The sequence below is a fragment of the Barbatula barbatula genome, assembly GCF_947034865.1.
Source record: "Barbatula barbatula genome assembly, chromosome: 2".
Taxonomy (NCBI): domain Eukaryota; kingdom Metazoa; phylum Chordata; class Actinopteri; order Cypriniformes; family Nemacheilidae; genus Barbatula; species Barbatula barbatula.
In genome coordinates this window covers 20,458,568-20,486,369 of record NC_136767.1, presented here as the reverse complement: position 1 = coordinate 20,486,369, position 27,802 = coordinate 20,458,568, and the positions used below count along the sequence as shown (strand labels likewise).

The 27,802-nt window shown below is 39.4% G+C and overlaps 1 protein-coding gene across 1 annotated transcript; it reads left to right on the top strand.

The window, feature by feature from the left end:
- tacr1a (tachykinin receptor 1a) lies at positions 1–27,360 on the top strand. Its single transcript, XM_079480437.1, has 5 exons — positions 1–550; positions 5,448–5,642; positions 23,657–23,807; positions 26,365–26,561; positions 26,871–27,360. Exons 1-5 carry the CDS (start codon positions 78–80, stop codon positions 27,190–27,192), a joined length of 1,338 nt encoding a protein of 445 aa, XP_079336563.1. The 5' UTR covers positions 1–77; the 3' UTR covers positions 27,193–27,360.
- Positions 27,361–27,802: the final 442 nt, after the last annotated feature.

The window sequence follows — 27,802 nt, the reverse complement described above, 5'->3', positions numbered from 1 at the left end:
GGCACGCGCTCGAGCACTTGGCAGCGACGCTCACGAGCGAGCGAGGTGTGTAACCAAGAGCTAAAATTGGTTTCGTGATGAGGGAAAGTGAAGGAGCAAGCCGTTGCGATCTGTGCCCTCGTCTTCTTGGAAGGAATGAAGAAATGGACCCGCTTATCACTCCCACCGACTTTCCAAGTAATTCAAGCAGCGACTCTACAACCTTCAACGACACCGATTTTTACAGGAACCAGTTTGTGCAACCAATTTGGAGGATAGTGCTCTGGGCAGTGGCTTACAGCACAATTGTCATCGTTTCCGTGGTCGGCAACATCACAGTGATATGGATCATTTTGGCGCACAAACGCATGAGAACAGTGACTAACTATTTCCTTGTAAACTTGGCTTTCGCTGAAGCGTCTATGTCCGCTTTTAACACCGTTATAAACTTTGTCTACTCGGTGCATAATGAGTGGTATTTCGGCCTCTATTATTGTCAATTCCACAACTTCTTTCCGATAGCCGCAGTCTTCGCTTGTATATGTTCAATGACTGCGATTGCACTCGACAGGTAAGTTCCTTCGCACAGTTCACGTTCCCTTGCAGAGGAAATGCGCATATTTCACCTGCGTGCGCAAAACAAACTTGGGTTTCGAACTTGCAGCCGACACGCGATTGCGACAATTTATTGTGCTTTTGTGTAAATTAATAGGCTTATAGATGTAAATGCTTCGACCCTCAGTCCCAACGAAACTGTGCCTGACGTAAAATAAAATTAATTGTCTTTATGCAGCAATAACCTGGCTGAATAAAAAAACTTTACTGGCGACTTAAGTTTAATATTACATTTGCCACCTATGTAAATTATCTATTTATTTCCTATTTAGTAAAGGATGTTTTACATTATGCGACCTTAAAGTCAAAAGATCCAATTCTAAAATACTATTCATTAATAAATTCCTTACAAAGATGGTTATGGAATAGACAGGAAACATGAGAAGATTTTGTAATTATAAATACTAAAAACAAAGAAATAAATGCAGTGATGCTCATTACAGAACACTTGTAAGTTAGTCATTCCTTTTCCAAATGCATAAATACATTAACCAAATGCATTTTCAAATCTGAAAAGATTCTGAAAGCTTCTTCACTGTTTCAATTAAAAATTGTGGGTGAATTTATGGGTGAAAATTTTTATAAAAAAAGAAGTCTAGTGATGTTCAAAATGGATTCAAATAGATTTCTAATGGTTTGCAATGTAGCACACTTTGCCCTTTATAATGCAAATTAATGTTGCTTTTTTCAGGTCTGTTTATAAAAGGACACTTTAATGTCACATCTCAGTGACATCACACAATATATGATGAGTTATTTATCATCCCAGTCACAGCCTATTCAGAAAATAATAATCTAATCAGTGATGCTGTAATTGTATATGAGTGCCAGTTGGTTTGCCAAGGGTCTGTTTCTGCATTCCTCGAAAACTATCTCCAGTATAATGTATTTTTCACATGAAGGCAAACGTTTCAGTTAATGTCTGACCCCTCACCACTCAGTTCTGATTCTTAGACTTCCTGCCTCCCACCTTCACAGCAAAACTAATATAAAAACTTTTCTGATTTCCATTTATCCACATGCATAAACATGAACGTTTTACAAATTCTATTACCCAAGAGACATGTAGGAGAGATAAGATTTTGACTGGGAAATACTATTCTCTGTGTGTTAGATCCTTATAGAGGAAATACCTTTCAGAGCCCTAATGGATATTATTTATCTTTGAAAGACTATTTTGAGCAACTCTAGCCAACATTACATTCTCTCTAGACTATACACGTTTTGAAATATACACAGAAAATTACTCAAAGGTTTTCCAAACATATAAGTGAGGGCTTGATGTCTTGATTTATACGACTCTATAAAGAGTTTTTACAGAGTATGTGTTGCCATTAAGCAAAATAGGGTTAGATTGCCTTAGTGGAAGTTTTTTTTATCTTCTAACTTGAATGACTTCCATCAGCCAATCTCTATTAATCACTTGTTTAATAAAACTCAACTAATCTGAGACCGTAAAATCGAATGATGTCCAAAGATGTAACATAAGTTATTCACTCAAAATAGTCATACAAATTCCTTAAAGGGACAGTTCACCAAAAAATGAGAATTCTGTCATCTTTTACTCACCTTTCGAGTTGTTCCAAATCTGTATACATTTATTTGTTCTGATGAACACAGAGAAAGATATTTGTATGAATACTTGTAACCAAACAGTTCTTGGCCCCCATTGACAACCATAGCAGGAAAAAAGATAATGGTAGTAAAAAGTGCCCCAGAACTGTGCAGAACTTGCTTCCATTCTTCAAAATATCTTCAAAGATAAACAATTATGGCTATACTTTTTCTTTAAATGCCGTACCTTGCAAGTATTATTCACTAACTAGTCAATTATGCATGATTATAGCAATACAAGCTCTTCTTAGCACCTCGGCTGAGATATCTTGCTTGCCTGGATTTCAGCTCTGTTGCTCTGGCTGAATCTCACACTCACACACAGTAGTAAGGCTGTCACTTGCCTTGACCTGCAGTGTGTAATGTAATTGTGTTACATGCTCTAATAGCAGGGAGAGAAGATCTGTTGTCCAAGTACAACATCACACATTCTCACCTGTTCCACCAACCAGGTATTTTTCACTTCCACATTCAGCCTTTGCTCTCTACGTGTCTCCCCTTCTCTCTTGATGTGATCTGACAGCCTGCTAAATGGCGACTTTGTGCCAGATTTGGAAGAAGAATAAACGGGTAACCTGCCGAGATTGTCAAACTGTCATACTGAACAGGAACTCAGAGAGGAACTGCCTGAATCCTGGAATAATCTCCAGTATCAATCAACATTTACTTTACCTTCTGCAGTCACTACCGGGGCTATTGCATCCTTTCAGCTATGTCATGTCAGTGGTAAATTATCTGGACATTATCGTCCCTGTAAAAATAAATAACTAGCCCCGAAATGACGGATCTTCTCCACAAAGACACGCATAATAAAAAAAAGATTCCTTAATTGGAAAGAAAAGCACTGTAAGCGTGGAATTGTCTAACCACACTATCCGTCTCCGATCCCTCTAGCTTGTTACTCTTATTGGTTTAGCCCTGTTGCCGTTGAGAGCTGACGGCCGATGATCTGTTGCCCTGACCTCAAGTAATGTCAGACAGATGTGCTTTAACGTATGTTGGTGCTGTGTGTGAACTGTTCACCTACTGGAGAGTGTACCATAAACCCACTGTCATTTCTTCATTACTCAACCATCCTCTCTGGCACTGTATGTAATCATGTTGTCTTTCGGCAAATTCACTTTAACCGAGAATGACTGGCGAGACCAAAAATGAATTCATACAAAAGATAATCTGATTGTCTATCACATGTAGGCTTGTGCGCATGTACTGTGGGTGGTTAGATGTAAGCCATGGTCAGTGAAAGCTCATGGAATCAGACAGAACCATGCTAGTTTTTTTCTCTTTATTGTAGTTTGATGCACTGCAAAGTTAAAATGAGATTATACAAAAATAGAAAAATTCTGTCATCAATTATTCACACTGTTGTCATTTCAAACCTGTATGACTTACTTTCTTCTACAGAACACAAAATAATATATTTTTAAGAATGTTGGTAACCACAATGGTAACCATCAACTTAAATTAGTTTTGTGTCAATACAATCAAAGTGAATGGGTACTGCTTTTGTTAGGCTACCAACATTCTTCAAAATATCTTCTTTTGTGTTCTGCAGAAGAAAGTAAATCATACAGGTTTGAAATGACAAAAGGGTTAATAAACGATGGCAGATTTGCCATCAATGGCAGAAAAGTACATAAATCATTAATTCACCTCATGCTTTTCCAAATCCAGACTTACTCTTTTCTATCAAACACAGAGAGTTTACTTCCTAACTTTGATAGAACATGTCTTCTTTCACATTCATTCCACGAAAGAACGGCTTGGCTACTATTTAAAAAGATCCTCAGAAGATGGGTTTGGAATTACATTTGAGCGATCTTTCTGTTTGGGTGAACTTCTCCTTTAATGGTTTCTGACCATCATTGATTTAAAAAGAGTTCACAAAATATTCAAAGTTTGCAGAAGCTGTTTAATTTATGAAAGGACGAATGCTTAACGATTTGTCGCCATCTATAAATAATAAAACAACATTTTCTGCATAAAAACTGCACAGTTAACTGATCATTAGTCAGGTTGTGGACATGAAGGACAGCCATAATTATAAAGAATAAAGGAAGTAAGAGACTTATTAAAACAAAGTTCAATAAAAGAAAGGAAATATAAGTACAAAACAATGTCAAAATGCCTGGATGTCCCAGCTGGTGCATTTATGATTAATTCCTCATAAATCCCTAGCTACAAATAATGAAAGAGGCTCATTATTGCATTCAGAGAGACCAACGGTCACTTTAAAGAAGTCAATTTTCGGCCAAAGAAATGAAGGAGAACCAGTCGTCCGTATCAAGACCTCGGCTTAACACCGGATGGGAGGGTGTCGTAAAAAGACCATTACTCATTAAGAACCGTGTGAAGCCATGTCTGGAGTTTGACACAAAGTGTGTGTCAAATGGGATTTTGAAATAGACTTTGCAGTTAGATGAGGACTTTTGGTTCAGCGTCAAATCAAAGTGGTCAAATCAAACAAAAATGCTCAACAGAGACAAAAGAATAAAAATACATATGTGTTTTACTACACTTAGCTTTAAACACATTTAGTATAGTACACTGAGTGCAGAGTGCACGAGTGAATGAAATAATTCCAGCCACTAGTGTAAGATTCATTGTCCATACCGTAAGAGATGACTGGAACAGATCCTCTCTGTTTTTACAGAGCTAATTCTTTCAAGTACAGCAAAAATTATAAACTTGCTTGTTCTACATTGCAAACCTGAGGCTCACACAAATCCAATATTAATGAAGTTTGATAGATGCCTGTGCGATTCCAATCTCGCCTTTTCTCCTTCCATGTTGTAGTGATAGAGTTTCATATTGGGCACATCCTTTAGATCTCTGTGCACTGGATGGAGACATGTTAGTGCGCATGATAAAACAAAGGTTGCGCTGAAAGTTTAAATGGTCGAGGAGAATATCTCCTGCTTTTAAGCAAAGCCTGGGCTGCCACGTATGAATGATGATCACAGCAAATAATAGTGGCTGTAAATGAAGTGAAATATGTGTATTGAGTCAAACCCTCATGCAGACACTTTATCTTAATTTCTAAGGTTTTCTAAAGCAACGAAACTTTGCTTTTCTTTGCAAAGAGGAGATTAGAAAGAAAGTCAAGCACGCTTAATATTATAAATCCTATTTAATTGGAGCTAAAGTCGTTTGTCAAGGTCATTGTCCAGTTTAATTGATGCATTGCCTTAAACAAACCTTCTTTAAGCATTAAACAGGATTTTGTTGCTCTCCCACAGATACATGGCCATCATCCATCCCCTGAAGCAGAGGATGTCTGCGACTCAGACAAAAGTGATCATTGGGGTGATCTGGGTGTTGGCTCTTCTCCTGGCCTTTCCCCAGTACTACTATTCCACCACAGATCAGCTGCCTGGGAGGGTCGTCTGTTATATCGAATGGCCTGAGTACACACTCCTGGACTTCAAAAAGATGTAAACCCCTCTTTTAACTACTTATCAGCCATGGTTATAGTCTGTGTTGTCATATGCTGATCTGAAAATATACAGATTTAAAGTGTTCAGTACCGTTTTGTTTAAATGGAGATTTATGGATGAGATTCGTTTGAAGATGGAGATCAAAATTCGCCCCAAATCTGTAAAAAAATCAGCTTTTATATTTTGTTTCTGAAAGATTGCTTTTTCATACTGTAGCTCAGGATATATGGAGGTCACAGCTGTGTTTTATTTACTCTAAATATCAACTAAGTTAAGATGTTTCTCATAAACCTGCTTGGAGAAATACAATGAAATAAATGTGATAATTATTAAAACATGAAGAGAATAGAGATTTAATTAATGTATATTTTAATGGTAAATAATCTGGATTTTGGTTGATCTCATGAAAATATTTGAGTTCATATTGAAATCTTTATATTGAAAAGAGAAATGGGATTTCTGGGTCTTTTTCTCGGGAGAAATATCTGAGCACATGTCGTAAAGGTGCAGTGTGTTATTTTTTGGAAGATCAATTGACAGAAATGCAATATTATATTCATAACTATATCTTCAGAGGTGTATAAACCCTAACATTATGAAGCATTTTGTTTTTATTACCTTAGTATGGGTTGAATACAATATCGAAAACCTCCCACAAAAACACATAAAGATCCACATTCACCCACTGTTATTCACAAATGCACAAATGCTAGCAGGAAAACCATACAAGCAAATGCTAGCAGGAAAACCATGCATGCACTATAATTCACAAATGTGTCGCGAGAGATCTACACATACACAGCGATCCACAAATGCGCGCTAGAGTATAGGCTCCACTCCACTTGTTTTTAATGTTATTGGAAGGATGGATGGAAGGAAGGAAGGGAGGGAGGGTAAGGGGTAATTAAGTCTAAATAATTTGGTAATGAAAATAAGAATAAAAGGAGTTAGATATTATTTGTGAATGTAAAGACTAAATTATTTAAGCCATAATGCAGTTATGCATAAGTCCCAAACGAAAATTCAGATGAGTGAATGCATCCTCTTCTACCTCTAAATTACGTTTTAAAGTTAAAATAACCAAATAACCATAATCAATAAAACACACACAGCCACTGTACAGTAAGCAGCAGACTTAGCCCAGCTGTTACATGCATTTAGGCCTTACACCGGTTGGCTTGTTAATACGCGTTCTTTTTATTTATTCAGTTGTCATCAACAGGGTCATTTTCCAACATTTAAAAGACAAAGAAACTAAATGAAGAATATGGTCGAACATGTCATGGTTCTGTCCCATCTTGTCTTGCTTTTCTTGATTTAAGGGCCGAATCATGACCGAACCTCTTGTTTTTATTGTGATCATGACATAACATGCGCTCTCTCCAGTCTCGTCTTTGGCCCCGCCCCTCTCGTTCTCTCGTTAGCTTCCCTTCAGTGATTCATTCCCGACACCTGTCCCTTGTTAATTATCCTTTGTCTCCCTATTTAATGCCCCAGTGTTTACTGTCCTGTGCATGTTTGTTTTGTGATGTCACCTTGTCGATTAGGTTCTCCCTGTCGATTGTGTGTTACCCTGAGTCTTGGAGTACTGTGCCCTGTTGGAGTCCCTTGTCTTCGTTCTATCATTTAGTCTTGTTTTAGTCATTTGATGGTTTGATTTGTTTAATCCTGCTTTTTTCTTTAATTTTTATATTAAGTTGTGTTCCTGTTTTGTCCCCCATTGTGGGTTTTTATTTTATAATAAGGATTTTGCGTGTTTGCTACTGCTGCATGCCTTTGGGTTCTTCCCCCGCCTGCCAACCCTAACAGAACTTCTGTCGTTAAAAGCTTTGTTGCACTGATGTCAACCACGCAGTCCACTACACCACAAGAGCAAAGTCAATGCATTTTACAAACGTGAACGTACACAATGTCTACAAACCATGCCATGTGTGTATATACGATGAACGAAAAGGAGGATTAACGTGTTACAGAAGGAAAGTCAAAACATTAGTCGCAATAACATGAAAAACAGGAATTGGAACCTATTGTCATGACTGTGGGGGGAAAAGAGGATGCGGAGACTCAGTTACCGGTACAATAAGAGATCTTTCTTAAAGAACAGTCCAGTAATCCACCAGCCAACACCGGCCTCGAACACAGGAACCTTGTAAGCCTGGGACTCGACCTGACGGCCCTCGAGGGAGAAGCAGCAGTAGACCTCGTGCGGGAGTTCCTGACCCATGAAGGGAGCACGCATGGCGGGGAGAAGCCTTGGCCTGCCAGCCGACTCTAGACGAGAGGTGACCACGGGTGGAGAGATGCCAGGGTGAATAGAGGAGGTAGGTCCAGGACGCCAACGAGAACTAAGGGGGGGAAATTTACAGAACGGGTCTAGGCACTGGAGATTTAGAACAGGAGGAATTATGCTAGGGAGCTGCTATGGGGAATAAGGTCCGTACTGAGTGAGAAAACAAGAGGGCTAAGGCTTTATCACACGCACTCACACACGTAACGCAACATAAAACAATCTGCTACAGGACAGGCGTGGGCCCGAGGGAGATGAAGTGCCGGACCACCGTCAGTGCTCCCTGGGTCTCCAGTGTCGATTCATGAGTTCGGTGATGAGAGCCTCAGTCTCAAGGAGGTAGACCAGTTTGGCGCATCGGGGTACGATGATGACCCCCTGCGCCTAGGCTGTGCAAGAGCTCGGCCTCGAGTGGGACTCCCCCGACGAGCCTCAAGCTGGACACCTGTTTTTATAGCCAGGCCGCCGCAACTCTGGCCAAAAAAGATGCACAGCCTTTTTTACCGATGATCACGAGGAGGTCGTGAGAACGTAGTCTACGCCCCAGTTGGCGCGCACCCATGCTTCAGGATTCTTTGCCTTGGTAGATGGGCCGGAAGCCTGCGGCTATGCGCACATTCCCTACCATCGAGCACCTCATGTTCTCTGCTGTCCGAGGCTGGGCTGCCGTCCCGTGCCGGATGACCGCTCACATAGCGGAGAAGGCATATCGCCTCTGGAGAGTCCACCTCCACTCTACACAAATTCAGCAGTTTCTCACACAATGAGCAAACCCTTTACTATAGGTTTTGCCTTGTGTATATCAGGGGCGGAGCCAGACGTTTGGGCTTAGCCCAAATCAAAGGGCGTGGTCCCCCAAGGAGAATATTTTTCCCCCTTTATGGCAGCTATAATAATTTTTTTAAATGTAATTGTTCTTTGTATTATCATTTTGAAACCATAACAAAACAAATGTTCACATTGACATTTCCTCTTCTCTTTACAGGCAAAATATGTCAGCTGTAAGCCTGTAACTATGAAGTTACATAAGAAAGGTTGATTAGGAATTAGAAATTAACAGCATAACTAATATAGAAGCCTGTTAAGTAGTTTTCATCTCTGAAACTTACCATTTAACATTTTTATTGTAAACATCTGGCTTTGTTGTGTCTGCCTTCTTACGTCTCACTACAGTCATCTCTGTGCTGTAATTCACGCATGGATTCTGATACGCGCCCGCCTGCCGATTGGCTGAAGTTCGGTCATCTTCATTCTAATTGGCTGACATTGGCCTCTGTAATTTGATTGGCTAGAATTGCCTAAACTCTGTCTTTCTCATTTGATTGGTCAGGTTTTAACATTGACGAGTGCTATCTGCTGCTACCGCTGCTGCACCAAGTAACTATAGGGCACAAAAATCACGAGAAAAGCTAGCAACAAGTCGGTAAAAAATTATAACTGTTATTATTTCTTTGTATCCCAACAGTGGGCCTGCCCACATAGAGCAACATAGACTATTCGCCTAGTATTAACATGAGCCATTAACCGGCCCCCATTGTAATGTTGGCATGCCGTGTAAGCACATGTTGTGATTATTCTTTCACGAGGATGGTGGTAAGAGCCATTCGCTTCTATGTGGGGATCCGGGTTAGATTCCCGTCTCAACCATCACTTCTTATGGTGAAATACACCGTGATGTGTTTTACATGTGCGCTATAACTTATGGTATACAGATATGAAGTGTCTGTAATAACTGTGTATTCCTTTTGGCTAAAGGGTGCAGGCTGTGTCCATCAAGTGGCTTGCTATACTGGCATGGTAGCAAAGCTGCCCATGTGACTGTGTGTGTGCGTGTGCGCTTTTGCACAGACCTCCTATAGCTCCATATTAGTTAGTTACCTATGCGCACTGCTGTATCTCTTGTGTCCCAGCCTCATATTGGACTTCAGGAGACAGTGCTTAGCGGTGTGTGGCCGTGGGGCACACCTATGGAGGTTGAAGGCGCGGTTTGGTGCTGTTCAATTTGTGCTTCGTTATGTGCTCATAAACAGCTGTTCAAATGGTACCCTCACTTGAAATGAGTAAAGTATTGGACCTGGAAATGGTATTCTTAGGTCATGACTTAACTTGCAGATTGCTCCAGATATTGTTGATAATATTATACCTTTCGTTTAACGTAATGAAGAAACAGATCATTCTCCCGCCTAAGGTGTTTATTTGTATAACATCTGACAATCTTTATCATTAATCTTTTTTTAATAAAAACATTTAACACAGGAATGCCATAGCCCTAAGAGAGACTTTTACTCCTCCAAATTGTGGGGATACAGGTTTGAAAATGTGCTTTGTACACAGATCACCATAAATCCGAAGTTCTGACATCTAATCTGAAGTGCTGTAGAACGAGGAACACAAGTCTGAAATTGTTTAGGGTTCAGTCCGGTGATTCCATTAGAAGTGGAGGCCTGGAGTTGATTAATGTAGCTTGTACCTCTCATTTCTTAACAGAGGCCTTAAATAGCTGTTGCGTTGTAGAACTTTTTTGGTTGCACTTGTGTTAAATAAACTTTAGATGATAGGTTGCCTGTGAATTTTCAATCTCAGCCTTTTCCATTTGGTTCAAACACAAATTAAAAACTGGTAAAAAGCCTTTGCCAAATGTAAACAGCTGTTTACATTTGGCAGAGGCTTTTTACCAAAGTAATTTAGTTGCAATATAGCAGCTACTTGTACATCGTACAGTAAAGTACATTTAGGTACTATACATTGACAGAATCAATTTGTTCCATGGGAATTTAACTCAGGACCCACTGATCTTGCACCCTACCATTTGAGCTACAGGAGCACAGATTTCATCTTCTTACTGTCAGCCTCAAATACTCTATTGCTCTCTATCTCTTTTTTGACTTACTTTCCCACTTGATGTCTTTCATTTCAGCTCTTTGTTGGATCATATCCTTACGTTTCAATCACCTGTTTCTTAGGTCTATCTTTATCTCACCCACTTTCTATTTTGTGAAACATTCATATCTACCTGGTGTGCCTGTTATATTTATCCTCTCTCTCTCTCTCTCTCTCTCTCTCTCTCTCTCTCTCTCTCTCTCTCTCTCTCTCTATCTCTATCTCTATCTCTATCTCTATCTCTATCTCTATCTCTATCTCTATCTCTATCTCTATCTCTATCTCTATCTCTATCTCTATCTCTATCTCTCTCTCTCACTAACTTACTGCCTACAAATCATTTCACATTTCCCAAACTTGTCTCTTCCATTACTCTGCCTTTCACACACTGGCGGATCTAGTGTCTCCCAGTCTAGTTGAAATCGTATTGGCCACTGAAGTGCCCCTGTCCTCTCAGATATGCCTTTTGGTTGATTGGATCACAAGTGGACGACGTTAAATAGAGGTGTAAACGGGGTCGAGGTGTGTGACGTTTTGAGCTTGTCGACTTTTTACCACTTCCAGAAGAAGTCGAAAATGCATTTGAACGGATTGTGTTTGTGGTGTAGACGCTCATGTGGTTTAAGCCGTTCGAGCAGCCACAAAAGACTTTCCACACGCTAGCCAGACAGGATTTAAACTTTACCGGCTAAAGAATAAGTCTAAAATACACTACACAAATTTTGCTCAGATTTTCAATCTGGACATGTTGCAGAAAGTCTTTGCCACTTTGCAGATTTGATCAGTAAGTGTGTTTCTATCTAAAACTTTCAAAAAGTCTGCAAGTGTAGAATACAGCATACAGCATACAGCTGCTTAAAAGTGCTTATGTTTATGTTGGTTTCTGTCACTTAACTTCTCTTTGTCTAACATTAGAAAGCTAGTCAGCTCAGGGCTCACGCGAGTGCCCGAAAGCCAGTGTGAAAGACGCTCGAGATGTGACAGATTTGTAACTTGCTCGATCAGGCCGCTCCTCAGACCTCTCTCTTCCTTTCTTTCCGTGTCTTCTTGTGCTTGAAGGGACGAATACTGTACATGCAGAATTATGTCAAAAATACCCCGACTTGACGAGGGTCCTGGAAAACAGTCAGTCATGTCATTTTTGTATGTGACACAGCGAAGAATATGCATTCTGTTATCTGAAAATATTTTTTTGCGTTTTGATTATTGCATTTGATTATATCTGTATCTGAAAACCACTAAGCCAAAAACCTAAAGCAATGTTTAATTTCTTCTGTTTATTTATTTGATGTGCTATAGCTTTCATTTGCTATAGCGTGTCATTTTCTTTGTTCATTTGTTCTTATTTACTGACTGCATGCAGCGTAAAAACAGCTGTGGCGACCACTGATAACGGGAGCAACCCAAAATAGAGAGAGAGTTCTTATTTACTGACTTGTCTTTAGACTTGTCTTGTCTGTATATTTGTTTGGCCAATAGTTTTTACTAACACTGGTAAATTGTACCAGTTCTGTAAAAACAGAAGACAATGTAGAAGCAAAAAAACAAAATGAGTTAAAAACCACATAAATGTTCGCTGTCTTTAATTGCCATTGAATGCAGTCTTGTGAGACAGCTGGATTTGGATTACGTTGTGGATTATTTTCTCAGGAAACCACGAAAGATTCCTCTCAGCTAAGTTAAAACCAACTTTTTATTAAGATAACGTGAAATGCTTTGGTGATTGATATTGCTTAATTTGTAATGCATGGACTGTTAAATGCTCGTCTTCTTAATGCAGAAATGTAAATTATCCAAGGCATAAGTTTATTTCCTGTACTGAGTCGGAGAGTTGTTGAGTACTGCAAATTAGAAATAAACCAAATTGTGTTTTTTTGTGTGCATTTTACACAAAAGACGTATTTCTATTCTGCTGAACTACTTTAATATTGTTTTTCCATGTAAACATGCTCTGAATGCCTGCGTCTCATGCCGTTTGCAGAATCTCTTACATAAGCGCCATGGTTTTAATAAGCTGTGTCAATGTCAGTTCCACAGCAGCTGACCAAAGTGTTGTAAGCTTTCGTTTACAATTGCACCTTGGCATATGGCAATTTCTGTTATCAAAAGAGTGCCAAGAGACCCCTGCGGTTTACACTGCGTTTCTCAAACCATTCCTTAGCGCTGTGTCATGCGTGTTAAGATGCAAAGATGCGTCCTGTGCGAATCACTCTTAAGTCCTGTGTATTTGGGCCTAGGTGCAACACTGTTCACGTAAAATATGTGATGCCAGGGGGGCTTTGAAACGTCCGTGCCCAGAGCACATCAAAATCATAATCCGTCCATGTTAGTGCACCGCAGGGCCAAGTGACCTTTCCCAAATGACCGTTTGGGAACCACATACTGTGAGAGCTGGAGTCGAAAAGCAGAGTAGCCAATGGACGGACCTCCCACGATATTATAAATACTCCCATAGAGTTATTACAGAAACAATTGATTAAAGTATTGTTTTGTCATATAAGTTTGCTTATTAGAATACAAGATAACATAATGGGTCAAAAACAACGGTAACAACAACTATTTTATTTTTTTGTGTAAATTGTCCTTAGCGTTGAGCCCTGCATACACTAGTACATTAACTAGTTTACTTTATTTGTAAAGCAGCTAGATTAAATGTAGGAATCACATATTAGTTATCATTTGCATTGTCCAGGGATGGATAATAGTGTCAGACACTTGTGGTATTTGGTCATAGCAAAAGTGTGTTTATACTGTAAGTATATAAAACTTTTGTGTTGTGTTGGCTTACTTACTGACCTATGTTGTGTACTTACTTACCTATACTCATCTCTGTTTATCATGAATAAACCTGTATCATTCTCTAACTCATCTCCAGTTTTTTGTTCAGAAATCTGGTAGTGCCAGCAGCAATTGAAAAATGATAAAACAATTGTGCACAATACTTGGCCCCCTCTGTAAATTGTGGCCCAAATGTTTCCCCTGCTTTTTAAAATTTCTAGATCCGCCACAACCTTTTTGCTGGTGTTTCTATTAGGGGGTATGGAAGCCAACACATCCATTTTTCATGATCATGATTCTCAGATCCACGCAGGAAATATAAACGGCCATATGGATCCCCAGAGCCGCGTGAGGTTAGATGCATTCAATAGGAGATCACTAAAGCACAGCCATTTGTCTGTTCTCAATACACATATCAAACAAACTCAACAACATTCATCATGCTAGATCATTCTAGTTCTCCATCTGCCTTCGACGGTGTGGCTTATTTCTTCATTTTAGGAGTCATCGCATAAAATATAGTTTAAAATTAAAAAGTGAAAAGTTGTAGTTATACCTTTCTGTGATACCATCCTAATAGATGATTAGATTAGATTAGATTCAACTTTATTGTCATTACACATATACAAGTACAGTGTAACGAAATGTAGTATACATTGTTCTGTTACAAATCTTTTTTTTCGTCCTGTGAAAAACATCAGACACAATGTTATGAACTGAAAGTCCTTTAATTTATATAGGTTGGTAAATATGACCTATTATAAAAAGTCTTATTTTCAGAAACATTTGACAAAATGAAAAGATTTTATCTTTAAAACAAGAACAAATCTGCCAACTGGGTAAGAAAAAAAATATACTTCATTCCAAAGGAAAACGAGATTATTTTATAGCATTTGCATAGACAGTTTTTGTGCTACTAGAAGATACCTAAACTCAAATTCAAATGTTTTTTTGGCAAATACTGAGTGTCATTGTCTTCCACTCAGCTATTGATAGCATGCTTACACAATAACTCCATGTCCGTGCATGAAACACCTATAATTCTTATAATGAAGCCATAATGACTGGGGCAGAGGGGTTAAGTGTGCCAAGCTGAGATGAGACTTGTCTCGTGTTAACATAATAGACGAGTCTAATTAAAACTGACGCCAGGTCAGTCGAAGAGTCCATGAAGTGTAGGGTTTCCAGGGGCGCACGACACATGCTTCAGTTCTTCTCTTTACTGTGGCGGGTGTTATAATAAGACTACAGACACATGCCACAGTATAAACAGTCCAATGTGTTATGATAGTTCACACTGTACTTGACATGAGCTCATATGCTTGTTTAACGGCAGACACACTTCAAATCAGATGTCGTTCACACACTCACCCACTGACATTTATGTATACTTTATCTCTCTCTCTTTAATAAACATGTACCTGACATCCATGCACGCTCCAAAATGACATTCTTCAACAGGTGGGGCAGCATTGTGCATCGTGTCATCTTACCCCTGTTGCCACATCCATTCTTTGGGCTCACAGCCCAGCAACAAAGTGCACAGGCACATACACAGTCAGTTATGTTTTTCACACAGATGTGTGGATATAACAATTTATGTTGTACATTGGACAGCACCTAACTTGGGCAGCAATATGCTATGTCGTCCCCTAAAATAGATAAACAGTAAAGCCCTAAAGTGATGTCTAAATGTTTTTGTTCAAATATATAACTAAAGATGCATTAATATTGGAGTATAAACTGAGGCTCAGCTTCGAGGTTTGGCAAAAATGAGATAATAACATGTGAAGAGCTTATTGAGTCTAGACTTTAAAAAAAGAAAGATACAAATCTTAATAAGTGCTAAAACTGTAGTCAATGTTTGGTTTATTTCCTGTGAGGTTGTTGCTTATCTATGCATTTTTTATATTAGAAAATCCATATGCCCTACACCTCATATTTTGATGGTTTAATCTAACTGAAGGGGCATTAAAAGTAAATGTTGTACAGTTATGCCCTCCGGATATACAGAGAAAATTTAAAGACCACTCTAAAATGATTTAATTAATGTTTTTCTGAATTTACTATGTATAGGTATATATTTACAATGAATGATATTTGTTGTTTCATTCTGTGAACTTGTGACATCATTTGTCTAAAATTGTTACTCTGGACCACAAAACCAGTAATAGGTAGCATGGGTATACACACACCTAAAGAATTATTAGGAACACCTGTTCAATTTCTCATTAATGCAATTATCTAATCAACCAATCACATGGCAGTTGCTTCAAATGCATTTAGGGGTGTGGTCCTGGTTAAGACACTCTCCTGAACTCCAAACTGAATGTCAGAATGGGAAAGAAAGGTGATTTAAGCAATTTTGAGCGTGGCATGGTTGTTGGTGCCAGTCGGGCCGGTCTGAGTATTTCACAATCTGCTCAGTTACTGGGATTTTCAAGCACAACCATTTCTGGGGTTTACAAAGAATGGTGTGAAAAGGGAAAAACATCCAGTAAGCGGCAGTCTTGTGGGTGAAAATGCCTTGTTGATGCTAGAGGTCAGAGGAGAATGGGCTGACTGATTCAAGCTGATAGAAGAGCAACTTTGACTGAAATATCCATTCGTTACAACTGAGGTATGCAGCAAAGAATTTGTGAAGCCACAACACGCACAACCTTGAGGCGGATGGGCTACAACAGCAGAAGACCCCACCGGGTACCACTCATCTCCACTACAAATAGGAAAAAGAGGCTACAATTTGCACGAGCTCACCAAACTAGGACAGTTGAAGACTGGAAAAATGTTGCCTGGTCTGATGAGTCTCGATTTCTGTTGAGATATTCAGATGGTAGAGTCAGAATTTGGCGTAAACAGAATGAGAAGATGGATCCATCATGACTTATTACCACTGTGCAGGCTGGTGGTGGTGTAATGCTGTGGGGGATGTTTTCTTGGCACACTTTAGGCCCCTTAGTGCCAATTGGGCATCGTTTAAATGCCACGGCCTACCTGAGCATTGTTTCTGACCATGTCCATCCCTTTATGACCACCATGTACCCATCCTCTGATGGCTACTTCCAGCAGGATAATGCACCATGTCACAAAGCTCGAATCATTTCAAATTGGTTTCTTGAACTTGAAAATGAGTTCACTGTACTAAAATGGCCCCCACAGTCGCCAGATCTAAACCCAATTGAGGATCTTTGGGATGTGGTGAAACGGGACCTTCGTGCCCTGGATGTACATCCCACAAATCTCCATCAACTGCAAGATGCTATCCTATCAATATGGGCCAACATTTCTAAAGAATGGTTTCAGCACCTTGTTGAATCAATGCCATGTAGAATTAAGACAGTTCTGAAGGCGAAAGGGGGTCAAACACAGTATTAGTATGGTGTTCCTAATAATCCTTTAGGTGAGTGTATTTTTATCAATAGGCAACAATACATTGTATGGGTCAAAATTGTCAAAAATCCATAAGATATTTAGTAAAGATCATGTTCCATGAAGATATTTTGTAAATATATTAAAACTGGATTTTTGTGAGTGGATGCAGCAAAATCGTGAAGAAAAATGGATGCTACTGTCCACTCTTTGTAAATCAAAAATGACTATATTATAAAATAAGTAGGGCTGTGCAAAAATATCGATACAGCAAGCTATCACAATATTTTTCTTCACGATAGTGTATCAATGTCTAGTGTAAAAATGTCAAGAGCTGTGTGATGTTCTCTCATTCAGACCCCCTCATCATACTATCCCTCCTGATATCTTGCTCTGTTTGATAACAGTTCACAGCTAACACATTCTCTGACAACCAACGTTAAGATTGACAGCTCAGTAACAGCATGTGTTCATTTCATTTCAGTAGGCCTAGTCTGGAGCTTGGATAATTTCTGGGTGACCCACAGGATTGCCTCTGGTTTTCTCTCGTTCTCCCGCTCTCTTTGTCCAAACCTGCGGGAAAAACAAGCTTAATCTGAATTCTGACAGGATCCTCTCAGTACGTTCTGCAAACGCCATCAAACTCAATGAGAACTCCCAGTGCTTCAGTCATATAGCTTGAATATCTTTACCAGAGATTATTAGCTGTCAAACATTACTCCACAATATGCCATAATACAACAAATGTTTGCCGGGCGCAGCGAGTTCACATGTGAAGTATATCAGAGACAGTCTCTCTCCCTTTCAGTTTTTTTTCTGATATTTGACTCTAAATCCACAGAGAAAAGCAAATCAAAGTGGCCAAAGAACAATTTCAAAGAATGTTTTTCTCCTTTTAAATTCTGGGCGAGATCTAGGCGAAGCTGGGGGACATGGGGAGGTGAGGATGAGAAAACACAGCCTTTATTTGTTTTGTAATTAGCTTTCCATCTGGTAGTCTAGTTGTATACTTTCACCATTCCTGGGTTGGATTCAAACAAAATTATTGCCAATTTCTACCTCCACCGCAAATGTCTTCCACTGTTAGTTGGGGCCTTGTCTTGTTTGCCTAAAATGGCAAAAGCCACACAGGTTTGTATCTGTTCCAAAAAAGCTGTGGCTTTCTTGGGTATTAAGCGATTCGCTGTACTTCCAAGGTATTCAGAGAGCAAATGTTCTGTCTCTCATTTTTCCTCCTCCGTGAGAATGGAGATGATAACCGCAGATTATTTCGGCTCCGTTTCTCTAAACATGCTGCTGAAACAATAACTCGTAGTTTAAATATCATTAGATACCGCTGTGTGACTGTCCCTCTCAATGGTGTATTCCCACTTCTTTATCAGTCGGCATTGCGTATACCCACTTGTATTGTGAAGGGTATGCACGGATATAAAAAAGCAGCTATAGGCTAATGTTTGCAAATATTTCAAATGCATAACTTCTAAATGAGTTCCTGTTCTTTAATTCTGTTTCTATATTCTATATATGTTACCGGTTTTAAATAAAAAAACAAGTATCTGCAACTTTTGTAATTTGATGTCAATGTAATTACTCAAAAGGTCAAAGGGATAGTTCACTCAAAACTGGACATTCTGTTATCCCTCGTGTACTTTAATATCTTTTCAAACTTTCGTGAAACATAGATTTTATAATATTTGTATAAAAATATTGACCATGAGTTAACTTTTTTTACTGATGCTGATAATCATGATAAGACAGACATGGTTGTACATTACTTATTGTTATCTAATTTGCACTCTAATATACTTAAAATGCCTATATAGACCAAGGAAGTCACATTTCTTTTGCATTCATCCTTTGCTGGGCCACTTTAAAAAATGGGGGCATATATTAACAGAATACCCACTTCTCCAGGCACCATTACACCACTCCTCGCGCTAAAAAAAACAAGCGACGTGTTTGGACTACGAAAGCTGAAGGGTGGCAAGCGACCGGGAAGTGTGATATTGAGTCAGAGCTCGAAACTGGCAGCTTTTTTTTCTCAGTACAGTTTTTTGTCAGGCACTTTGTCATAAGTAGACAGATTTGCCTGTGGTGCTGAAAGGAGTCAGTGTAGCTGGTGTGCTGCTGCATCTAGTCATAAACTGTGACGTGAATTGATCTTTTGTTCTGGCATATGGCGTTCTAATTTACTGAATAACTCGCGACAGCGCTACGCCATTTAACCAAGATAATATTTTATCGGGGAAGTGCTCAATTAATGCTGATGAAATTGCCATATCCACAGAAGAAAAAGCACGTTCTCTCTTAAATGGAGTTTTGCATTACCATACTTAAAGAGTGAATATGTGCAGTTGTTCACTAAAGGACAACGTCGGTTTCTGTCCGACTTAACCCTTAATATACATTTTCTTAGTGTGATCAAATGTATTCAGGTTAATTCAGTCTTATTAAATATGACTTTTGTCTTGTATAACACCAATTAATTTAGATACCCTTACAAAAAGTGCGTACTTTTTATGCAGTTCTCCGAAATTCTTTTTGGTCTTCTCTGAAAAATATATTTAGAGTTACACTCAAGTGTATTTCATTTACACTGACAGAAAGGTCTAATGAGATATTTTGCCTGTGCTTGTAATAAATCTTTTGATGGAAATATTAAAAGATTATACTAAAGTATAATGAAGTGTTGGCTTGAGTAGAATACTTGGCTCGAAGTTGTGTTTATACTTTTGATTGAGTAGTCTAGGTATTAAATACTTTTTCACACACAGTTTTGTAAAGCTTAAGTTGTAAATAACACACGTGGAACTGAACAAGAATAGCTTTATTCCCCCATCGTGGATTTGTATTTTATTGTAAAGTTTTTGTGTGTTTCGTTACTGCTGCCTGCACTTGGGTTCTTCTCCCTCCTGCCGTTCCTGACAAATGTAGTTATTTTGAAACATTACTGTTGTATATTTAATCTATAATGTAAATGTGTGCTGTTGCCTTATGGCTTTATTTTTACCTGAACAAATTATACGAATGCATTATTACTTCTGTTGTCATAACCTCATCAAGAGCCGTTGATTCAGTCATATTAAACCCATTTTGCCGTGTGATCCATGAAGCAGACCAATGCATGTTTCATCCACTCCTAATGAACAGTGTATGAGCAGATGCTTATCTCTTTCTGTCTCACTTTCTGTCTCACCCGCTCATTCACACAGTCTGTTTTTGACTTTGCTGTCTTGGCTGTTTCCTGGTTGCAGTTAATTGTTGGGGAAATGGTGAGAAGGGTCTGTGCTGTAATGCGGTCAGTGTGAGGCGTCTAAACTACCTGCCTCTACCTGCCTCTATGAAGGGTTTCCCTCTCAGTCTTCAAGAACATTAGAAATGGGTTCCACTGTGGAGAAGATAGGACGAGAGGAACGGGCCATGTGACTATATTCAATACTTAGTGTGCTAGCTACGGACTTCTGTATATAAGCAGCTCCCTTCCAACGCATTGCTTTCCTGTAGCTCAGTGGTTCGATACCAGGGGATTGCACATACTTAGAATCAAATGTATAGGACAATGCAATGTAAGTCGCTTTGGATATAAGCGCCTCGTAAATGTAAATGTAAATGATGCATATGGATCTTGATAAATGACTGATTTAGAAACCCTAATGCATACAAATATATAATGCGCATAAACCATGTCAGTTTTTAATTAGATTTAAGTACTGTGTATATATACAGTATAATCACCATTTCTCTCGCGTTGTCATCTTGGATTTATAATCCCATTAAGCATTGCAAAATGCATTATGGAAATGGTCACAAAGGAAAGTGCTGCATTCCAATTTGGGAAAAACGAGTCATAATTATTCTGCTTTCTGTTTTTGGAACAGCCTTCACGAAACTGTCTATAATGTCTTAAAATACTGCCCTAGTGAGGCAGCTGACTAGATTTTGGAAAAGAATGCCAGTCTCCCGTTGACAGCAGTACTACGTCTGTCACCACGGAATATGAAACAATGGAAGTGTAATTAATCACAGACTCATTTTTTGATTCCCCCATGGACGAAATCATCGGAAGCAACATTATTACAGAGACCTCTGTGTTATCTTCACATTGGCAGTTGCCGCTCCTGATATAAGTATCTCTCAATCTACACCTTGGGGCATTTCATGTTGTGTTTACTCTCTTTAGAGTCCACGAGGACTCAGCAGCTTGTTCATTTTAGCAGGTGGATTTAGAGAAACACTATACAGCAAACATACTGTGTTTGAAATTGTGGTTTTAAGATAATACTTCTGATGTCTTCAACATCTGCATTTTTACTTTGCGGTGTTACACTATACGGTGCATTTTAATAGACTGTACATGATAAATACCAGTGTCCAGTAAAATGCGTTTAGGACTAAATCAAAGTAAAATGTTGATGGACATATATCCTTAATATCAGGGCCGCTGCTAGCCATTTTGGTGCCCTAAGCATAATTCCATTATGATGCCCCCCCCCCCCCCCCTCTTAAAGGTGCAAACTTTTCTTCAGTATACAGAATAGCAAAACAAAAAACTATCAATGTTTAACAGTAAAATCTCAATTCAGATTGCAAGCTGCACCGAAATTAAAGTTACTCGCCCCGCGCTTCGAACCAACGTCGGTCCGAATGGGAGACGAGCGCTCTAACGAGGAGGCTAAAGCGTCTATGTTGGTTAGGTAGTGAGGTTTACACACTACATAGCTCTTCACTAGGCCTCCGTAACACAAGTTTGACGCGCATTACGATCAGTAGCAGCACATCATGCACATTTCCCGAATTTAATTTAATTAAACATGGACTTACCTGCAAGTGATGCACGGGCATCATCTCGCAGTTTCTTCTTCTTTTTTTTCTCTGATCCTGACTCCTGCTGTCTTTTCGGGGCCATTTCCAAATAAGTTGCCTAGGCTACCGTCTGTCAAACTGCGTCAGGCGCACGCGCGATCAACAGACACTGCCGGCGGACCGTACATGGGCGGGTGTTGGTGTGGATGGGCGGATATGGGATTGTTCGGCCGTTTTTTTTACATATACATGGCTAAAATATGTCTGCCTAATTATTTTTTTTTTTCATCAGGCTATTTTTGGTGCCCCCTCAGCACTTGGTGCCCTACGCACAGTGCGTGATTCGCGAGGTGGGAGCGGCGGCGCTGCTTAATATGTGCAATTCAGGCATTATGGATGTGACATTATCAGTCAAAACTTGAAATATAAATTCTCAGAATGTGTATTTATTACCAGTATTTTGAAATGATGTTTAATTAACAAAGTTCGGGAGGAGCCGTAGCACATAATCAGCCGGCTGGTCCACAATCAGCAATCACTGCACATACACAATTAGCCATAGCGAGCTCGCTCATAAATAGAGAATCCATCTTACCTGCTCGATCTCCTAAGATTAAGCATCCCTCCTCCACCCCGGCTACTCTCCCAAACTCACTTTTCTTTCTCAAACTCACTTTTCTCAAACCGGTTCCGAGCTCGGCGCACTCACCCTGACCAAGGTGTAGTGTTTCGGGTTCGGATAGATCTGGCGAGCTCGGAGCCCGCTTCCCGGACAGCACGCCAAATACGCATAACCTTCATAACCAAGCTCTTGCTTTATTATCCCTATCAACATCGCTGTTATCTGCGCAGGTGAACTCGTGTATCATCTGTTTCTGTTTTACCAAACCTCTGTTGATAGTGTCCAAACATCAAGAAAACATCAATCTAAACATGAATTGTCTATATTAAAAGAGTTTAAGAGAATTTTAAATGTTTTGTTCTGATGAATTCTTGTTACCAAGCAGGTCTTTGCCTCCATTGACTACGTTACTACTATGGTTGACAAATGTGGCCAAGAAATGTTTGGTAACCACAATTCTTCCAAATATCTTTCTTTTAGTTCATCAGAACAAAGACATTTATACAGATTTGAAACATCTCAAAGGGTGAGTAAATGCAGACTGAATTTTTATGCACTGTTCCTTTAACTGACTATGGAAAACTATGCTTTAAAAACAAATGTTGGTTGACATTTGCGTGGAATATCCCTTATGTGAGGTCCTTATTTTGATGCATGATCTCGGTTCTTTGTCAGAAACAATGCATAAGGAATTAATGACATTTTAGATTTTATGACAGGCAACATGACTCAAGTGGGACAGATTTGATAAATGTTCAAAGAATAGCTAATTGAACTCAATGCAATTGAACATGATTCCCTGAACAATGAAAGAGGAATTTACCAAGAATGAATCTTGCCAGCTCATAGTATTTTTATTATTATTCACTAAAGGAATTATGTAAAGCAGGTAACAAGGCAGAACAAAAACAAGTGTTTCTCAGAGCTGTGCAGAATGCAAACTCTGCCATACTGAGACTGTAGCAAACTGGCACATATCTGCGCATGCCATGCATTATTAAGCAAGCTTGATTCGCAAAGAAAGGATGCGTGCTTGCACCGAAAAGAGACAATCGGTTAAATACGATGCAAGGCTAAATCTGCGATTGGTTAAACTGGATTGTTGACGAGTAGTAAGACTTTCACTTTGGAAAACTTCCTGGTGAATTAAGACTAATACAATATTATACATCTGTAAAAAGTTTACAGTTCATATCTACATATCTAAAAATATTTACTCATCCTATTTTCTTTTCTCTTCTTCCCATCAATCCATCCATCTCTCTCATAAAGGTACTACGTGTGTGTAGCAGTCCTGATTTACTTCCTTCCTCTCTTGGTGATGGGCTGTTCTTACCTGGTGGTGGGTTTTACTCTGTGGGCCAGTGAGATCCCTGGAGATTCATCGGACCGTTATCAGGAGCAGCTGGCTGCCAAACGCAAGGTCTTCATCGTACCATCCTCTCACACCTCCTGTTTTCCTTAATGAACACGACACTTGCATACACACACACGGCGGAGGTCAGATGCTGAACCTTGACATAAGAGATCAGACAGAGTTCACACACAGAGCAGCAGGAGAGGAAGGTCAGCCAAGACTGCATGGAATAATCACTATGAAACTCAGCAGTAGTGAGAAGGTCTGTCTGTATTCTGCGTGTGTGTCCGTCTGCCCTGGTCACTGCATTTACATCAAGATTTACCGTTTACTTTTCATGTTCTTCTTAAAGGGATACTTCACCCAAAAATGTACTCAACCTTAGGTTGTTCTAAACCTGTATGAATTTCTTAGTTTTGCTGAACACACAGGAAGAAATTTGGAACAATGTCATATCTCACCCACCATTTATTGCCATAGTAGGGAAAATACATACTTTGGGAGTCAATGGGGGGTGAGATTTGACAATATTCCAGATATCTTCCTCTGTGTTCAGCAGAAATGTAAACAGGTTTGGAACAAGTAAATGATGACAGAACTTTCCTTTTCGGTTGAAGTATCCCTTTACGTGAAGCATGTCGTTGTTGTGGCTGTGCACTCGTGGTCAAAATAGTCCAAAGTTAAGTCATTTTTATTTGTGCGGTGTTTCACAGTACCTATTGTTTCAGATCAGTTTTAGAAAATCATGCGTTGATGTTTTAAGTTCTTGAAGGGCGAGCCAAAGGCGATTGTGGCAACACACACACACACAGAAAAAACACACACTGTTTTTGGCAGCAAATATATGCTCTTTTGTCATTATGATGAATGTACTGTACTATGTGAGTTACATAGTATGTGTTATATATATTTATTAAATTAATTAAATAATGGAGTTATTTAAAATGTTAGTAACTGTACGGATAAAGATAAGTAGGCTTCGTAGGCTTTGAAGACCAAGCAAAATTTACTGCAGGGATCCACAGGGTGGTCATTGAAGTGTCCTTTGATGTCTGGCTGGAACAGGCTTTAGTTGTCAGTCATGCGACTGTAGTCAAAGTACTCAAAGCCAATTTCATTTTTCCTCAGAAATGGATTGCTGTATATTTGTAGTTTCAAAATGAGTCATAATTAGTGTCATCCTGCGGCATCAAAATGCTTTTCAGAAATAATGATGTTTCAAGATAGTTTTATCATCCGTTCTCCTGTCATCCATTGTTCAGCTAAGTAGATATTTCTAAGTAGAAAATTCATTTTTACTGCCTTTAAGCTCCGCCTACCACTGCAGTAAGGTGTCCATTAAAACCACCAATGCAACAGTGGACTATTTTGTGTTGATTGTTTGGGTTAATTGTGTGTCGGATGTGGTGTGCTTGATAATCAGTATGACCAACAACTGCAGTTTTACTGATGACTGCGATGACATTATACCCACCATAATACAAGCTTCCATTCATATGATATTTAATAACACTTTACAATAAGATTGTGTGTTTACAGTTAGTTAAAGGGATAGTTCACCCAAAATTGAAAATTCTGTCATCATTTACATCTACATTTATCTCTTGTCATTTCAAACCGGTATGATTTTCTTCTGCAGAACACAAAAAAATATATTTTGAAGAATGTTATTTTGAAGCTTTCCTGTAGCTCGGTGGTAAGAGCATTGCGTTAACAACTGTATGTATAGGATAATGCAATGTAAGTCGCTTTGGATAAAAGCGTCTGCCAAATCCCTTAAAATGTTCATGTAATGTGGGTAACCTGTTCAATAATTTCTAGTAGTTGTCTATTTGCATTAAAGGAACAGTTCACCACCAAAAATAAAGATTCTGTCATCATTTACTCAGCAACGAGTTGTTCCAAATCTGTATACATTTATTTTCTTCTAATGAAAACAGAGAAAGATATTTGGAAGAATGCTTGGAACCAAACAGTTCTTGGATACCATTGACTACCAGGGAACATTACTTCTGTTGAACACAAAAGAAGATATTTTGAAGAATGTAGGAAAGCAAACAATACTGGGCAAGTATTGACTACCATCGTCATTTTTCCTATTATGGTTGTCAATGGGGTCTAAGAACTGTTTGGTTACAAGGATTTGTCCAAATATCTTTCTCTGTGTTCAACCACACAAAGAAATTGATACAAGTTTGGAACATCTCTAGAGTGAGTAATTCATGACAGAATTTTCATTTTTGGGTGAACTATCCCTTTAAGCTGGGATAGCAGAAAGGAAAATATACACATCAGCTTGAAGACATTATTTATGTTAACTTACACTTTGTTAAGTCTGGTGTTTGGGAAAGTCGACTCTATGCGCCTGTCTCTATTCATTACAGTTCATTGAGGCTTGAATGTAGTGATATTTGTCATGCTGGATGCTGTGAGGGGCATGGGCCGGTGGACCACCTGAAAGCTGTCGAGCAAATTGTTGGGGGATATTATGTCTGTCAGCTTTCTGACAGTAATGTTGAATGTGAGCAGCATGCAAACTCTAGGAAATCAGCTAGAGAGATAGAACTAGGTGTATTTACAGGCATAAAAATTTGATAATCTCTTTCCTTTGCTCTACCCTCAGGTGGTGAAGATGATGATTGTTGTGGTGTGCACCTTCGCCGTTTGCTGGCTCCCCTACCACGTGTTTTTTCTGATTTCTCAGTTCCACCCGGACCTGTCTGAACATTCCTTCACTCAGCAGGTCTATCTGACTATCATGTGGCTGGCAATGAGCTCCACTATGTACAACCCCATTATCTACTGCTGCCTCAATGACAGGTAATTTCACCTGGAGGGAAAACATGGTAATTGACGCACACACATGGACATCTAGCTCTCTCCGGAGCTGCTGCAACATTTGCAATAATATCATTATTGTTCAAAATGATCCCAAACACGATCCCAAACACGCTGTGATGTAATGTTCTCTAATGTGTCATCATTGAGGTACTAAAGCCACACATCACAAAAACCTTTGAAAGCAAACAAAACTCTAAAATTATTTTCACCTTTCGAGCCATCAGCGTCACCACAGTTTTGACACACGTCAATGTTCCCAGTCATGTCTTTTTTTCTCTTCTCACTCAGGTTTCGCGCCGGGTTCAGGCAAGCGTTCCGCTGTTTCCCGTGCGTCCCTGAGGGATCCTATGAGGGCCTGGAGCTCAAGTCCACCCGGTACCTTCATACCCAGACGAGTCTATACCGGGCCAGTCGAATGGAGACCACTGTGTCCTGTGTGATGCAGCAGTGTGAAGATGGCCAGAAGGTTACCTTTGGGAGCATTAAAGGGGCCGCGGGGAGACAGGCGGGTCACAGCCCTTCCAGGGATCTCACCTCCAATGGTTCATCCTCTCGTAGCATCTCCAAAACCGTGTCTGAGACCTCCAGCTTTTACTCCAATAATAACTAAGCGGAGTGCCATTAGAGGAGAAAAGCCACAGTCTTAACTGGAGATGTAATCTTTTATTGATGCCTCTTATATTCTGTCCCTGTTTTTTTCACGAACAGTGTATGTTGTGCGTGTGCACACACGTGTATTATAACTGGTTAAGTGCATAAAGTGTTACTTGTTTTCTTCATTTTTCATTCTTGACGCACTCTATCTTATAATTCTGATTGGGGAACATTTACATATATTTTCTTGCAGAAAGGCCTTTTTACCAAAGTGATGTGAATGTCGTAAACGTACAGTATTGTGTTGACTTGGGCCTTGATCCTGCATTCGCTGAAGACTTTAAAAGTTTACTTTAATGGACATGTGACAAAGAGGATCAATGATATGCTATAAAGATTACAATTGTCCAGTTATATTGATCTCATCGTGCAAGCAACTTAATAACCTTGTGTGGGTTTACACATGGGGTAGAAAGACTACTTTTGATCCCCACAGTCCACAGACATGGCCAGCCGGGCTCAACCCCTACATGCTTTTGGTTGTTGCATCTTCAAATGTACAGAATATGGTGCACATCACAGCAAGTTTCTCGGAAACACGTTCAGCCTTCCAAAGCTGACTGAAG